Here is a 16,654-nt window from a genome sequence, read left to right as displayed (position 1 = left end):
TTCATTTATTTCCTTGCTCTAAATAATTACTATCCTGCTCTGCCCTTTGCCTCTTGTCCAGTGTCTGAAAACTGCAGTTTCTAATATTTTGTCTGGTTTTCCTGTTTAAAGCAAGAGGGTAAATCAAGTTTCTTGTTTCCATCACGACTAGTGGTAAAGTCCTCTATATCATTTTCAACTTGAAATAAAAAAATCACCTGTTTACCAAATCGTGTTCAAACAAGAGACAAACAAGAGACATACATGATGGAAGCTCTCAGACAATCTGTATACGACTTCCAAAATCTGTAGTAGATGTTATGGTTAAAAACTGTAAGATGAAAGAATTCACACATTCTTATATTCTGCTCTAAGTTATATTTTTAGTACCAAAAGTAATTGATTTGAGTTTCAAATTTATACCTTGATCCATGGACGTATCATCTAAGATTTTGTGCCCCTATTATGAAATGCAGGATTTATGATTTCTATGCTGGAGCTTTATTTTTGTAGATATGATTGTTTTAGTGGGGCAGACCCTTTGGAATTAAGAAATAAAAGAATGTGAATGAGTTCTAAATTCAAATGAATCGTGTTTTAATTTATTCTAGTCCATTTTTTAAAATTCATAAAATATTTAAATCTGGCTTGAGCCATCCATGCAATGTTTTGAGATTTTCCTTTTAATCTCTAGATGAGAAGTTCTCAACATATCTTTGCATTATATAATGATTGACATTAAACCTTAGACGAAAATCATAAAGACCCAATACATGTCTTGTTCACTTCATCACTATTAGTTCCTCAAATTACTGTCCCCCATAGAGCATTCGAAAATTGCTAAGTTATTAGCATTATACGACTACATTTAAGCTGAAAGTCGGCTTTTTTTAAGGTTGGATATAATGACATCTGGCATTGTAGTTCTTCGTACTTTCACATCCACACAAACACACACAAACTCGCATTTCTCTTCCTCGATAATCCTACAAAGATGGCGTTATCATCCCCGTTTTTTAAGTGTTAAGAGAAGCAAAGAATTATCAAGCAACTTGCCCAGGTTCACACAATCACTAAGTCCCAGGACACAAACCCATCACCTCATTTCCTGACCACATCGCTTCATCCTCCTCAACGGCTGGCTAACAATGACCTCAATTAAGGGCATCAGACCAACTTCTGAGATTTCTCCTTTTTTACACAGTAACCTTGGACACTACTGTTTCTTAATGGTCTCTCGGGCAAGTCTCCCTTTGGTCACCACTCGAGGGATATTCACATTCACGGGCGTGGCCTGTGCCACGATAAGCTGATGTGCCCGACAGATTCTCATCTTCCAAATGGTTCCGCTGCTTAAGTGGACCCCAGTCTAGCCTTAGAGACTCTGGGCCCTCCCGTGCCTTACCATTCCTCCCCTGCTGGTAATTTCTTATCAGCCTTCTGCTTTCCATCGTTCAGAGCCAAGTCTCCAGATTTCAGCCTGCGAGGCTGCTGTGAAAAGAACACTTTCTTCACTTGGCTTCCAGGATATCTCCGACTGTCCCTTGTCCATCTTACGTGCTATATCATCTCTCCAAACCCTATGTACTGAATGGCTCCAGGGCTCACACAGTGGACCACGTCTCTCTTCTCTCTGCTCTTCACCCGAGAAACTTCATCCGCTCTGTGACTTTAAATGATATCTCTGCTAATAACTCCCAGATGCTACCTCCAGCCAAGGCTGCACCCTAGAAGTCTGACTTGTGTATGTAACTGACTACTAAACATTTCCGCTCGGATGCCAAAGAAACATTCCACACTTAACACATCCCAAACGGAGCTCCTGGTACCCCCGAAAGGTGGTTCTTCAGCTTCCTTATCTCAGAAAGTGGCACCTCCCCCTTCCAAGCGCTCAAGTCTGACGGCTGCCTTTCTCTCCCCCAGCACACACAATCCGAAACAAAATACTTCGGACTTGACCTCCAAAACAAGCTCTATGCAGAATACGACCACTGCTTCCTGTGTCCACTGTGAAATTCCTCATCCGAGCCAATACCATCCCCAGTCTAGTGCTCCCACCAGCCCCCCAAGTGGTCTCCCTGCCCTGCATCCCACCCACCCGCTGTTCAGTCTATCCTGAGCACAGCAGCCAGGGTGACGCTGCTAAGTCACGTTAGATCGCATTGCTCCTCTACTCAAAATCTTCCAGCGGCTTCCCACCTCATTCAAGATAGAAGTCGACATTCTTAAAGGCTCCGAAGGACCTGCCCCTGTCACCTTTCCTGACCTCACCTCCATCGCTCTCTCCTGAGGTCCACTCCGTCGGGTCATGCCGGGCCCCTCACTCTTGCTCTAACCTGCCCAGCGCGGCCTCCCCAAAGGGCCTTTGTGCTTCCTCTTCCCTCTGCCTGCAACACCCTTCCCTCGGTTACCCACACAGCTTGCCCCCCGGCCTCCTGTAAGTCTTCGCTCAACGGGGCCTTTTGAATAAGTCACACTCCAGCCAGGAAAACAGAAACCATCTTAGGCAGCTCAAACGGAGAACATTTAACATAGGGAATTGGTTGTAAAGGCATCGTGGGAACTGATAAAGAGATAGAATGAAGGACGGGGTCTGGCAGAGCCAGAAGGAAGAAGGCACGATGCACAGAGACGAGCAGAGCTAACAAGCTGGGCTGGAGCCACGACCTGTCCTGTGCTGTGCTCTTCAAGCGAGAATTGCCAAAGAGTAACACCTGCTGCCCGCTGGGGAGCAAGAATCACCACCCTCCCCAGCCTGGAGGTGTTAACATGGTCTTCTCTCTTCCTCCAGCCTCCTCAGCATCTGCTGGGCCCTCCCATCCACACATCCTAACAGGAGCCCAGCCGGTCCAGGGCCCGGGGAGTTTTTCTGACTCCCTAACTGTTGCACAGAGAAGGAAAAGGGGCAAACGTGAGGCTGAGAGACGACAGGTAAATGTCTGGCACACCTGGTTACCTTGACGAACATTGCAAGACCCCTTGCCCACCGAACCCGTTCCTCACCCGTTTTATAGTTTTCCACATCCCTTGTCACCATGCGACCTCCACCCTATCACATCAACTAGTTACTGTCTGTCTCCCCTGATGGAATGTGACCTCAGCGCCAGCTGAGATTTCTACCTGTTTTGCTTATCGGAGTGACCCCAGCTACTGAAACTGCTTCTGGTACGTGATGTGCACCCAGTAAATACTGGTTGAATTATTAATGAACTGGACCTCTGCTTTTGTATTCGAATGAGCAGAAGCTAGAACTCTACATGTGCTGAAGCCAAGAACTACAGTGGCACAAAAATCAAAAACACAAATGAGAACGACAATTTTTAGTTACCTCCTGAGAGCTACCAGGAGTGCTCAGTCAGCCATTCCTGGTGTCAGGGTCTGGCCTCGCTGATTTCAGTTAATAGGGTGTGGAGTCCACCTCATAGGTGTCCAGAGGTGCTTTCAAGGTGGGGATGGTCACATTTGTTTCACCACAATCCGTCATACAGCTGGTTGAAGGAATCCATTCATTTTGGCACACTGGCACACATGAATGAGTTTCATTCATAATCAAGAGTTGGATTATGAATGGAAATGCTTCCTGCCTCATGCAACACACGTGACCAGGCTCTCGGAAGCCCGCCCTCGGGTCACGTGAGGGAAATGGGAAAGTAAAAGAGAAATTAAACGTAGCTCTTCCGAAAGCCACAGTCGACCTCTGCCTACTTTCCACGCCATACTGAAAAAACTTCTGGAAAATCGAAAAGTTAAGGTGTTGATTAAATTAGTAGACAAACTACATGAGATTGAGGAACCTCATTGGCATCTTTGTCACATTAGAAACAGAAAAATTTCAGCACTGCTCTCTGCTGGAGTTGCCTTAATGCTTTGCCTTTCAGATGGAACCGTGGTTGTTTATCTTGCTTTGATATTAAAAGAAGGCAAGAGGTCATAAATCCAAGAAAAATACTGCCTAATTAAAACTTTATTCTCGCTACATTTAATCTCCAACTCTACCTCATACATAAAACAAGGACAAGATTTCTATCTACCATCAGTGTGAGAAACGGATGAATTGCCCATTTAATGCTTAGAAAGACTATTGTATGCTTAAAGATAAATAAAACACAATTGCATACCATCTGAGGCCAAATGAAATGAATGTTGAAATCGGAATCCTGACAATAACGTTACAAAATCATATTCCCAATTTTACGGCAATCGCATTGAACTGCTTCACTTATAAAGTATTCCATTTGCAGTCTTAAAATAATGAAAACTATTTCCCTACCGAGGCAAATCAATGAAAAGTTGGAAATTTTATCTGAAGATAAAATATAGATATGTTCACTCTTACAAATTATTTCATTAGTGGCCCTAGAACACAAAAGTAATACAAAAGTTATTGTTAATTCTCAAAACTCAATAAACCACTTTCAGAACCTAATCATTGTTTATAAAAAACATGCGACGGGGGTCGACTCAGCTCTTATCAATCAAAGATCCACAACGACATAAGAGGGCAACGCAGGTATTGGAACCAGTTCCAATAATTAACGCATAGTGGTTTTATACTGCATTTTCTTCTGACACCTCTATGCATTCGTGAATAATCATTACATACCTACATTACAGAGTTGAAAAGTGGTATTTTTTTAATATTTTATTTTTTTCAGAGAGCAAACTAACAACAGACTTTCAAATCAAAGATGTATCCTCGAATGTAGTTTTTAATGTAAAAAACAAGCAGTGTTGCTTCATTTGCGAATAGGTTTGAACATTATACCCATGCAATTTTGACATTACATTATATGAAACGTTGTCATATGTATGATGACAAAAGTCAAATTATTTATGGGAGAGTGGACTTTTTAAGGATCTAAACAACACTTTTCCTCCCAAAGGAAACTCACAGGAGAATAACTCATATTCTGTTATAAAATCAAAGAGATTCACACTTGGTTTACATAAATTTTAGTTTTTACAGAGAAAAACATTAGGTTCAAGACAGTTTTCAACAATTGGTATGTCTTGCTATACTTTAATCAGATTCATATGAAAATATTAAAATTAAGTATTAAAATCAATTTCATGCAATCTATTTTTAATTAAAATGAATTTGCTAATTCTTCCTTAGAGAAAGTAGGCCACTGTCATGCAGTCCTACACACGTGTGACATAAAGGACAAATGGCAGATCTGAGACTAGATGAACAGGGAGAACTTCTAGAAGCAATTTTGCTCAAGGTTCACGTACTCAAAGACTGGAATCTTACAGGGACTCAACAAATCATCTATTGTAGCCTCTGCAGTAGTGACAAGGGTCCCAGATCCTAGAGAAAAGGAGAAATCTAGCTAGGGCCATGACACCAGACAGTCAAAACCTGGAGAGAAAATGGAGTACCATGGGACATGCATGGGGCCATGGGACATCCAACGGGGCCACAGGATATGTATGGAGCCACGGGATTTGCATAGACCACGGGACATATATGGAGCCGTGGCACCAAAATAACCCCTTGGGGCTCCCTTCTGGTGTCCCCACCCTTGTTTTCTAAAAGGCTATAGTTCACTGTGCCTTCAAGGGTAACTGAGGCTGGCCAAGTTATGCCCCAAGGGGAGCAAGTGGCAGGCCAAGCAACACCAAAGCTCCCAGGGACAGTAAGGAAGTCAGGGGAAGAGTGGCGAGAGGTAGGACAATGGGCAGTTAGGCAGTTAACAAGGACACAGGAAATGTGTGCGGGGCCATCTTACAAACTGGTAGAAAGACAGCCTCTCAGAGGCGGAGAGAGGCTGGCACTTCCAGTGAGTTAGCACAAAGAAGAGCCAACATAGAGTTGCAAAACATGTCATATATTTTTATTGTCAACATTTAATAAATTAATACCTTCCTGCAGACATGACTACAATGAAATCTAATTATGTGATTTAAAAGAAAAATATGGGACCCATGAAAACTACTCATTCACACTGTGGTGTGGGACCAGGACCCAACTTTAAAATCCTGCATTGGATCCTTCCGGTCATGGTCTTTCAGTTGCCTAAGGCTCCACGTCGGGACAAAGGCAGCTGTTTAAATTCAAATGACAAGTGCTGTTCCCCAGTCCCGCCCCAGCGATGTCCCAAGCTGGAGTGCCCATTTTGTTTCCTTTAAATGCCCTTCCCAGATCTGGGGCCAAATGTGGCTCTCCTCTCTCAAGCGTCCCTACAGATCTCCCTTAAGTTCCAAAACAATCCTCTGGCCAATCAATGAATCCATAGTAGGAAGACGCTCAACAGGAACACTCAGGAGTCAGGGAGAAAAATCGGAGGGCTCCGAGGGTAGAATTCACAGCGCACTGCCCGATCCTGCAGGCAGGAGTGATTTTAGGCATTCACGCGAAGTGCTGCCAGCTGAGACACTGCAGAAAGGCCTCCTCGTCGGTCACAACAAGAAGGCTTTAAGGCAGAGAAAACGTGAGTGTGGCATGACTCACCTCACCAGCGGTCCGCCCCTGTGCACAGTGTGCAACCGCTCCCCATAAACCAAGTCCAGTAACCAGAGGACACTCTCCAAGTAGCTGGGGGAAACCTTAATCAATAAACAAACAGAAGCGGAATATGGCACTATCGCTAAGTGGACATTAAACATTTAAAAGTCATTTCGGAGATGGTTATGAGACTCCATAAGCACGCTGAGAATCGTGCTGTCTTGAAGGGTCACCCTCTTTATTGGAACAGACTTTTAAGCAAACGACAAGGCCAGAGTGTTAACGGTGTGTCCGTAATGGGCTGGGGTGTTTACAGCCCCTGCACAAGCACAGAGAAATATTCCAGAACATGCAGTCGAGGGAGTAACCTTGCGAACACAGCAAGCCATTAGAGCGCGTTGAGCAGTGAACTCCGCTAGGCTAGAGAAGCCCCCAGGGGTAAGATATTTTACTGAGGCTGGGAAAAACGGGACTGCCAGTATCTTCTGCCTGGCCAGGTAAATCAAATCAATAAGGCAGGGGAGGGGAACGAAGAAGGTAAAGAGGGTCAATTATATGGTGACAGAAGGAGGCTAGACCAGGTGGTGAGCCTGCGACGAAATATACAGACGTATTACAGACAGTTCACCTGAAACTTATATAATGTTATTAACCAGTTACCTCCCCCCCAATTTAATAAAAAAAAATTTTAAAAGTGATTTAAAAAGAAAGACAATATTGGAAAAAAGACTTTGGTAAAATGTGCTTCGTTGCATGAAGACATCACTGTGGCACCTGGTCCACTTCATTAGCAGCCTCTTGAGCAGAGTGACCGCCAACATGGCACGCTAAGTCGAGAAATGTTAAAGGCAGGTGAAAACCAAGACTTTAAAAGTCGCGATTCCCCACTCCTTCCAACATTTCTCTCTCATCAGAGTTTCATCGTGCGTTACACAGAAGTGGTCAGAGAGCATTAACAGGGGCCACCTGCTCAGCTGTAACACGAGCCATTTCAAGGGCGGACTTGGCTGCCGGCATCCACAGGGAGTCTTTGGTGTGCGTTTTTGGTCACCAGTCTTATTCTTTCTTCAGAGAAGCACTTCCTTCCTAAAGCTCCCACACTCTTGGCCCTTGGCCTGGCTGCCCCTTCTCAGCTGAGATGGAAACGCTCCCGGCCATCGCACCCACTAACTTTCCTGCATCCTGGGTGCCCTGGCCGCCCTCCCTCCAGGCTCACCGGAGCTGGAGTCTGCTTCCTATAAACTAATCCCCTGCCTGTGCCCAGTATCCGACCCCTCCCACGGCCCAGGGACTCTGCCTAATCAATTGATCTCCCCCTCTCTCTTCTTTCTTTAGCCTCTTCCTTTACCTGGCTTCTTCCCATCACCATTTAAGGATGATTAAGTAATGTTCTCTTAAAAGCGCCTTTCCTCATGTCCCTTCTGGCCGAGACAATGATCCTCTCCTTTTATATCTATTGCTTCATCCCATGTTTATCCCTCTGCTCATCACCTCCTGGATTCCTCCTCCTGCACTGCCCTAAATCTGCTCTAATAAATGCTATTCGTTATGGGTTGAATTGTGTCCCCCCAAAAGATACCTTGAGACCGAACCTTAGACCTGTGAATGTGTCTTATTTGGAAATAGGTCTTTGCAGATGTAATTAGTCAAGATGAGGTCATCCTGGTTAGGATGGGCCCTAAATGCAGTATGACTGATGAAGCCAAAAAGAGGCACACAGAGAGAAGACCAGGTAACTACAGACTCAGAGATTGAAGTGATGTGTCTACACGCCAAGGAACACCAACGAATGCTAACGACGACCAGAAGCTAAGAACAGGCAAAGAGGGATTCCTCCCTGGCGTCTTTGGGGACAGTATGGCCCTGCCAGCACCTCGATTCCGGAGCTCTGGCCTGCAGAACTGTACAAGAAGATATCTCTGCAGGTTTAAGCCACCCAGTTGGTGCTATTTCGGGACAGCAGCACTAGGAGACAAATACACCACTGCGTAAGGATTTTAGGAGGCGACCATCTGTCCCAGTTTGCCCAGAACATAGGACTTTCAGTGCTAAACCCAGGGAAGTCCTAGGCAAACCAAGATGAGTTTATCACTCTACCGTCTAGCCCACATCTGCCTTGAGCTCCGCACCGCTGAATACTCTGATGGCTACCTCTCTCGAAAAGTCCCATGATGCCTTGCTCTCAACCAGATAATTCCATCTGATGCTGGGGAACTCAGCTTTCTCCATTTAAAAGCATCACGCTCCTCACACCTGCTTCCCCTTCTTTCTTCCATATGGAATAAACAGCCAGGACCTTGGGGATCGTACTTAGTGCCTCTTCCTCCCTCCTGTCCTACATCCATTAAATCATCAAAAACACCCCCTGTGGATTTCTAGAATCCACCTGATTCTTTACGTTTCTGCCACCGCTCCCTCGGCTCAGTTCCTGCTCCCTTTGATCACAGCGGCAGCCTCAGAACGGGCTGTCCCTGCCACCGTTTCGCCGTCCTCCAAGCTGAGCCGGTCCAGACAGACAAAGACTTCTTAAAATGCCTTGCAATAGCACGCGTCATGGATCCCCATTCACTACTACACCTCCTTTCCGAAACTGAAGCTAAAACTGCATGACTCCCCGTCCACAACCGTTGCCAGGACTGCTATGCTCCACCCGCCTCACCTCGGGGCTTGGGCACTTGTTCTCCTCTCCTGGGAATGCCTCTTCTTCATGAGCTTCGTAAGCACCTTCTAACAACCATTAGGGACTCAGATCTGGCATTGCCTCATCCTCGAAACCTTCCGTAACCACGCTCCCACAGCCCAGGCTGTCCGATTCGGCTGCTCTCTCCCGGGGTCCCACGGCACCCAGCAACGACGCCAGTGGACGATAACGCAGTGGTCCTGCTGCTTTGTATTCCTAAGATATTCTCAACTCTTAACGGAGACTGTGTTTTTTGCCTCTGTCACCTCAATATTTAGCACAGGCTGTGGTACATAATAGGTGCCTATTAAATGTTCGTTTTACATTCACTCCAAATTAAAAACATGTAAATTGAAAAGAAGCTGAGATGCCATTTATAAACTATGAGATGAGCCTGAATCCCAAAGCCTGACGGCAAACTCTGCAAGAAAGGCTGGTGGGAAACAGATACTTATACGCAGGGCAATGAGGATACAAAATGGAGAAATCTTCATGCGTGGAAATTGGGCGACATCCAGCAAAACCACATATGGATGCATCCTTGGACTTAGCAATCCCACTTTAAGAAATCTCTCCCAATGGTACTTGCAAGAGGTGCTACTCGTTGTAACACCATCCGTGATCACAAACGACAGAAAATAACCTAACCATCTCTCAGTGGGGGCTGTTGAGTAGATTGTGGTCATTACACAGTGGACAGCTACATGGCTCTGAAAAGGGGTGGCACAAATCTATGCTACTGGGAACTGGCCTCCAGGATATACGATTATGTCAAAAAATGCTACAGAGAAAAGTTTGTACGCATGTGCAACTTTTTATCTAAGAAAGAAAGATAAGACTGTGGGAGGGATGATATTTTCATATTAAAAAAGAAGTATAAGCCATAAACTGTAAGTAAAAGGTTAGCCAAACGCAGAGAGAATAGACAGGGTCAAGAAAAGAGGGAGCAAATCTAAGTTTCTCTGACACCCTCGTTTCATTAATTTGACCTTGAACACTACATAATAGTATAATGTAAATTTTTTAAATTTCTAAAAATTACAAGCAAAATTAAACAAATAAAACTAACTGGGCTTTCAGTTGGCATAACCATACAAGGGGAAATTATTTCAAGTGATTTTGAGGCAACAAGTTTGCTTTAATGTCCCCCCCAAAATTTATAGCCCCATGACTGAAAGAAAATAAAATCCTCTTAAAGGATTTTCAGCAGTGGAAATCAACAAGAGTTGCATGTCACTGCTATTCTGAAACAATTGAGCATCCATTTCCGGAAGAGGCGAAGAATTTTCACGCGGGCCTGCAGGGACTTGGGATTCTGTGTGCGAGAGAGAAAGATGTAGCTGAGAGATTGAAGAGATTCAGAAAACTGGAGAGGCCTGGAGATGAGATGGAAGTCCCCAGAGGAACTCACGGTTCATCTTTAAAAACATTCTCCTCGGCTCTGCACACTGAAAACAACTAACTGGGTGCCTCCGTGCTCGAATCAGCACAAATGGTCGCCTCTCAGGTCTACGAAAGGAAATGGACATGGGAAGGCAGGAACATCTCGCTGTCCCAGAGAGAAAGCAAACTAACGTGGGTTGTCTCACAAGAACTCGGGAGCCAACTTCAAGAGGCTCGCATGGGCTTAGAACACGTTACCATCTCTAAGAATAAAAGTTGTAATTGCTTGAAATATATCAAAAATCAAAATCTATGTATTAAATCTATGTATACAAAAACAAAAAGCAAATGTAACATCTTTTTATCCCCTTTGGATAATGTTGGAGAACTAATGAACTAGTCTCTTTAAAAAAAAGGGATAAAGGGAAAAGAAAAAAAAAAACATTATTCTGCCAGACCTATATGAGTCGTCCCCTTAGAATATTCAAATAAATGATGAGGGAATGTTACTTTGTATACAAGTATTCTTGCCATTAAATGAGGAAGGAATCATAAAATGAGGAAATCCAGTTTGGCACCCATGAATGATTCAGTAAAGTTAGGGAGTGATCATCAATCATCGCTAATTTTACACCTGGCTATTATCCGCCTCTAACGGAAGTACGCAGCACCATCGATGAAACAGTAGAGACAAAAAGATTTGAACTTGAATCTAAGAAGCCTCTTGCTGTTACTACTATTCTACAGAAATATTTGAGGCAGAAGAACATTCGATTGACAGCAATAGAATGCACTTGCCAAAATCCAGACCGTGGGAAATTCTAAAGGAGAAAGAGCTCAGGTTTTTGTTTTTGTTTTTGTTTTTTAAATAATTAATTTACAAGGGGAGCAACAACAACAACAAAAATAAATAAAAGATTAAAAGACACTCAGAAGATATATCAACCATTTGCAATGTATGAACTCTATTTAGATCTTGATTCAATCTGTTAAAAAAATGCATAAATATTCATGAGTCGGTGAATGGGTGTCCGATGATTTTATGGAATTATTTTGGGGAGAATCTTTGTCTATTGTGATCGTGGTGTTGTGAATTCTCTTTCTTTTATAGTTATGGATTGAAATATTTCAGATAAAATCATATGATTCCCTGAATTGGCTTCAAAATAATTTGGTGGGTGTGGCGTAGAGCATGGGTGGAAATATAAAAGAAAAATGGTGGTCGTGAATTAATAAAAGTGAGGGCTGGGTATTCCTTAGACAAGGGGTCCCCAACCCCCAGACTGTAGACTGGTACTGGTCCGTGGCCTGTTAGGAACTGGGCCGCACAGCAGGAGGTGAGCAGCGGGCCAGTGAGTGAGGCTTCATCTGTATTTGCAGCCGCTCCCCAGCACCAGCATCACCGCCTCAGCTCCGCCTCAGATCATCAGGCATTAGATTCTCATCCGGGCACCGGTTCCTGGTGCCACAAAAGTTGGGGACCACTGCCTTAGACTATTCTTTCTATTTCTATACATATTAGAAACTTTTCCTGATACAAAGTTTAAAAAAAATAACAAAACATAAAACTATTATTGGATACATTATGAAAAAACAATGTATGGTTAATTGTACTTCGCTTGATAATATAACTGTGAGTTCCTTGAGGACAGAGACAAAGACTAATTTATTTTTCATTGTGAATGCTGAGTGCCCGGAGTGAAAAGAACCCTAAATAAATTTTGATGAATGAAAGAACAAATGAGTGGATATACATACTTCTTAATTAGTCCTACAGATTCATGGAGATACAGAGACATTAAACCAACCTGGCCTGCCATGCGATGCTCGGACAGAGACAGAAGCATGCGTTTAATGGCAAGACTGAGGTTTTGTTGGGAAATGCTGAAGTGAAGAATTTTTTATTTTCCTTGATTTGGGTGTTATTTCTGTGGGTCGCATTTTTATCGCCATGTTTATCCCCTGGTTCAAACGCCTAGGATGTTTGCAGCACCTAAGTCTCAATGGTGGGACTTTCCTACCCATGATCACTCCGGTTTTGAATTCTTCTTGAGACAGTGATCAATTTCTAGAAACGAAATTCTTACAATGGAGGATTCTGTATTTTTGCTCCTGTTTTAAACAATGTCTAAAACAAGAGCCACAGAATAATAGAGTAATCAGCACGGCTATCCTCACTGAGTATAGAAGGTAGTGCCTTGGCACTCGGAGCATGCGTGTCCCTTACCTTTATAGGAGATGACCGGGTGCTCTGCTCGCTGGCACTGCAAAGCGTCTGTTTCTGGCTGGACAAGTCTCCAGCACCCCAGGCTTGAGAACAGCCACGCGATGACGCAGGTCCCCTTCATGGTGGCCAGGAGGCCTTCGACTCTAGGCACCTGTCTTCTACCCGGAAGCTTGTCTTCCCGTCATGTGGAGAAAGCGCCTAGAACACACACAGGAGAACAACTGAGTGACCCCGAGTTCAGGTTTTCTGGTGGTGGCCTTTCGGGAAAGCCCCAGCACTACGTTGAAAAAAGAAAAAACAAAAAAGCTTAGAGGACTTAGCCAAGCAGACTTTTTTCTAGGTGGCACGTCAGATATGTGAGGATATATGTGTGTCTCAATAAGGACCACTTTTTCTCTCAATGATTTTATGAGATAACCCACTTATTAAGAAGGGAGAAGTGTTCGCGTATAAGCTCTAGCGAGACATCGCGGCCACTCTTAGTGCAGTCTGAGAGCTGTGGCCGGTCTTCCCGCAGAACGTCATTTTCATTCCCTCTGGCAAACACAGACCTACCTATATGTGGAAACCCCAAGAACCACTGGCCTTCCTTTTAAGAAATAAGGCTATGACCATTGCCTTTTACTAATTAGCTGATTAACAGTACACTACCCAACTCTTAAAAATGGTCCACGTTTGGTGAATTTATCCTAGGAAATTGATAGATGACCTGCCCGCAATGTTTCTGGCTGGAAATCAGGTGTGAATCAAGTAAAATCGATATCAAGCACCTACGGCGTGAAATGAAACGATGGTGTTGGGAGCTCTGAGACTGGGTAGATGATGAATGATTTAAAACATTAATACGCTTTAAAATAAGAGAACTCTAGTTAGTTGTAACTCTAACTATAATCCAAGCCGTGAGGAAGCCATCACAGGAAGCAGCATGCTGTGGGAGCCGAGACGGCTCTGCTGTCATTTAGAGGGATCGAGGACGTGTCCACAGAGGGGCGGACGTCTGGGTTTAATGCCGGAGGACAAGGAGGGTTTCAACGATGGGGACCTCTGGGAGAACACTGAGTGCCAAGGGAAGAGGATGAGAAGATCCTCTGGCCGGACAAGAGGAGGCGCAGGCAACGCGTTTGGGGCGAGGCTCACTGTGCTCGGCCCAGACACGGGGAGACGTACAGGGGAGTGGGAAGCAGCTCAGCGAGTAGGTCGGAAGACTAAACTCAGGCCCGAGGTCTCTATTCTTAGGCAACGAGCTAGCATGCTGTATTAATATTACAGTAGAAGAAATGCTAATGAAATTATTCTCACAACAGTGCACCTCGGAAACCAGGTAGAGAAGAGCACAGGGGTGAAGCTGACTCGGAGCCAGTGCAATTGTCCAGAAGAGAAATAAATAAAGCTGTGACTTCGAGTTGTCTTAACAGGAATAAAAATTCAGGCAAACACAGCAAGCCCTCAGTGGGATGGGGAAGGGAAAGCATGGCAAATTAATTAGGGCCAGAGATTCTCTGAACTTCCTCCCTTGGAAAGGGGGGTCCACGACCCCTCTGTTGAACCTGCACCGGCTCTGTGACTGCGTGGCTCGATCAAATACGACAGAAGTGATGGTACACTGGCTTCCAGGCCGGAACCTGGGAGACAGCCAGGTTCCACTTCCTCTCTCTTATAACGTGTCCTCTAGGCGCTGAGATGCCAGATCAGAAATCCAATACACTAAGACCTCCGTATAGGAGGCCGCAGAGAGGAGCTCCTAGCAACACTCCCTTTGAGCCCAGCTTCCCAGCCACCCACCAAGGCACCTGCTACGTGAGCAGAGCTGAAAGCCACTGAGTGACTTCGGGTCATAAGAGCGAAGGAATTGCCCAGTGGAGTCCCGCCCCAACCCACAGCCCCCAAAGTGTGACATGTAATGAAATGAGTGTTGCTCTAATATGCGAAATTTGGGGGAACAGCAAGCAAAGAGATATGGATGGACCCAAGATAGGGAGGAAAAGCCACTGTGAGGATGATAATGCCATTCATTTCAGTATGAGGATCGACAGAAGAATTTTGTTTAGAGGAGAACATGATCATTTCGTTTTGCGCATGTTGGGTTTGAGATGTTGAGAGAATATTTAAGGAAATGCAGGAGACTATTGAAAAATCCAGGCTGGGTGCTCAGGAAAAAAATATCAGAGACTACAGAGAATGTTTGGAAGGGTTAAAATCATGGGTATGGTAAATATTCAGCCGGACAGGGGATGAGAGGGAATAAAGGGGGAGGTTAAAGAGAATGTTTGTTGTTTGTCTAGAAGTTGTAATTTCAAAAGTCATCGGGCAGAGCTAAGAGAAAGAACACAGAGATAAAGCATCAAGGGGAAATGGAGATCGAGTCGGGCTGAAATATAAAACCACATTTTAAAAAGAGGCCTGGCCAACTGCAATCCAGGGAGGCAGCGAGAAGGCCAACGGCGTCAGTCAACAGGAAGTCAAAGATGAACCTGGGGCGACAGTTCAGCAGAACAAGAGACAGAATCCCCGTAGCAGGGAACCAAGCAGGAAACGGGGGGAGCGAAGGTGGAACAGACGGGGTGGCTCCCGGAATGGTAGGCAACCAAGGAAAATTCAGTGAAACCCAAGAGGCACGTAAAGATCAAAGTTAGGAAAAGTCCAGGGTAGGGAAAAAAAAGTTTACTCAATGGGGCTTCTTTTCTGAGAAGTGGTGAACGAAGAGGCTGTAGATTTAAGACAGAGAGGAGGTATGAGACAGAAGATCCAGGAAAAAGCAGAGGTGGGCAGTTGTTAGGGTCCCAGGAAAGAAAGTGTTTATAAAACAAAGGCAGGAGACCTCATCCTCAAAGGCGTCACATCTGCAAAGCCGACGGATGCTCCACAACTCCAGTCTCCAGGTAAATGCACGGAGCAGCCTTTCCTATTTTATCCTTCTCGCCCGAGACCTAGCACATGAAATTTCTCCAGATGATGTACCTTAACATTGGGTAACACGCGTTACAGGCGTTTGAGATGTAACTTAGTTCTTTTCAGAGCAAGGGGATTTGGGGTACCCTCACCAGCCCCTCACAGAGGGCTGCAGGTAGATTTCACTGCCCCACATCAAAACAGATCGGCCGTGATAAAAATAATATGGGAAGGGTAACGAAAGCACCAGTAAATCCTCAGAAAGTGCTAGCTCTGTGGCAGGCATGAGGCCACCCACTTACACCCATGCCTGGCACCCAGCGAGCACCCTGAGCAGCGTCTCTGACACAGTGTCGCCAACTGAGCAGCACTCAATCTCCTGATGTGGATGGAGGAAGTGGATGGAGTGGATGGAGGCACTGCCCCGTCCTGACCTCCACGACCGAGCTCAAGTCAACGACCCTGTAAGAGCGAATTCCTCTCCTGCAGAGTTTACAGTGTGTCGGGCCCAATACACAGACTCCCCTTCTGCCGCCCAAGAAACGAGTTACTGTTACAGGCCAAGTGTCGCGGGAACTGTCCGAAGTTACAAAGGCACCAACGCTCCCCTCAGTTCTAACGCCTTTGCCTCCAGAAAGAAAGGGAGAGAAAAGTTACACGGGGCCCCAAAACGTTCCTTCCCTGGGGTTTGGAAAATGGTGATTAGAGGAGGAGGAGATGCTGGGTCACGTGTTAGGGGTGGCTAAAACGGGACACGTCGCCAGACGGTGACGAGACGAAATTACACGTTCGCCGTGGAAAACGAAGGGAAGCACGTTTAAGGAGAATAGGTGATTTTTAGAAGTTTGTAATTTTCGCACAATAACATGTTACCTTTTTTCCTAAAATAAAGGTACTATAAATAGTCCTCGTGGTCAGGTGCCAGGGAAGGGTTCTCCCAGGCTTCATTCAGACAGGGGCTTTGGGGAGCATCCTGCCATGCCAGGCCGACTCCCTTAAAGTCCTTTACTCTAAATAGGCTTTGCTCTAAATACAGGTCTCTCCATTC

The 16,654-nt window shown here is 45.0% G+C and overlaps 1 protein-coding gene across 3 annotated transcripts in view; it reads right to left on the bottom strand.

The window, feature by feature from the left end:
* SEMA5A (semaphorin 5A) overlaps positions 1 to 16,654 on the bottom strand; it is a 417,033-nt gene that overhangs the window by 268,364 nt on the left and 132,015 nt on the right. For all 3 annotated transcript variants that reach the window (XM_039842786.1, XM_039842784.1, XM_039842785.1), the window contains one exon: positions 12,718 to 12,915. In XM_039842786.1, coding sequence (XP_039698720.1) covers positions 12,718 to 12,838 — 121 coding nt within the window. In that variant the 5' untranslated portion in view covers positions 12,839 to 12,915. The remainder of the gene's footprint in view (positions 1 to 12,717; positions 12,916 to 16,654) is intronic.

This window comes from Pteropus medius, unplaced genomic scaffold (assembly GCF_902729225.1).
Source record: "Pteropus medius unplaced genomic scaffold, Ma_sr-lr_union100, whole genome shotgun sequence".
NCBI lineage: Eukaryota > Metazoa > Chordata > Mammalia > Chiroptera > Pteropodidae > Pteropus > Pteropus medius.
Note: the sequence above shows the minus strand (reverse complement) of the source record. Positions and strands in the feature narration are given on the sequence as shown.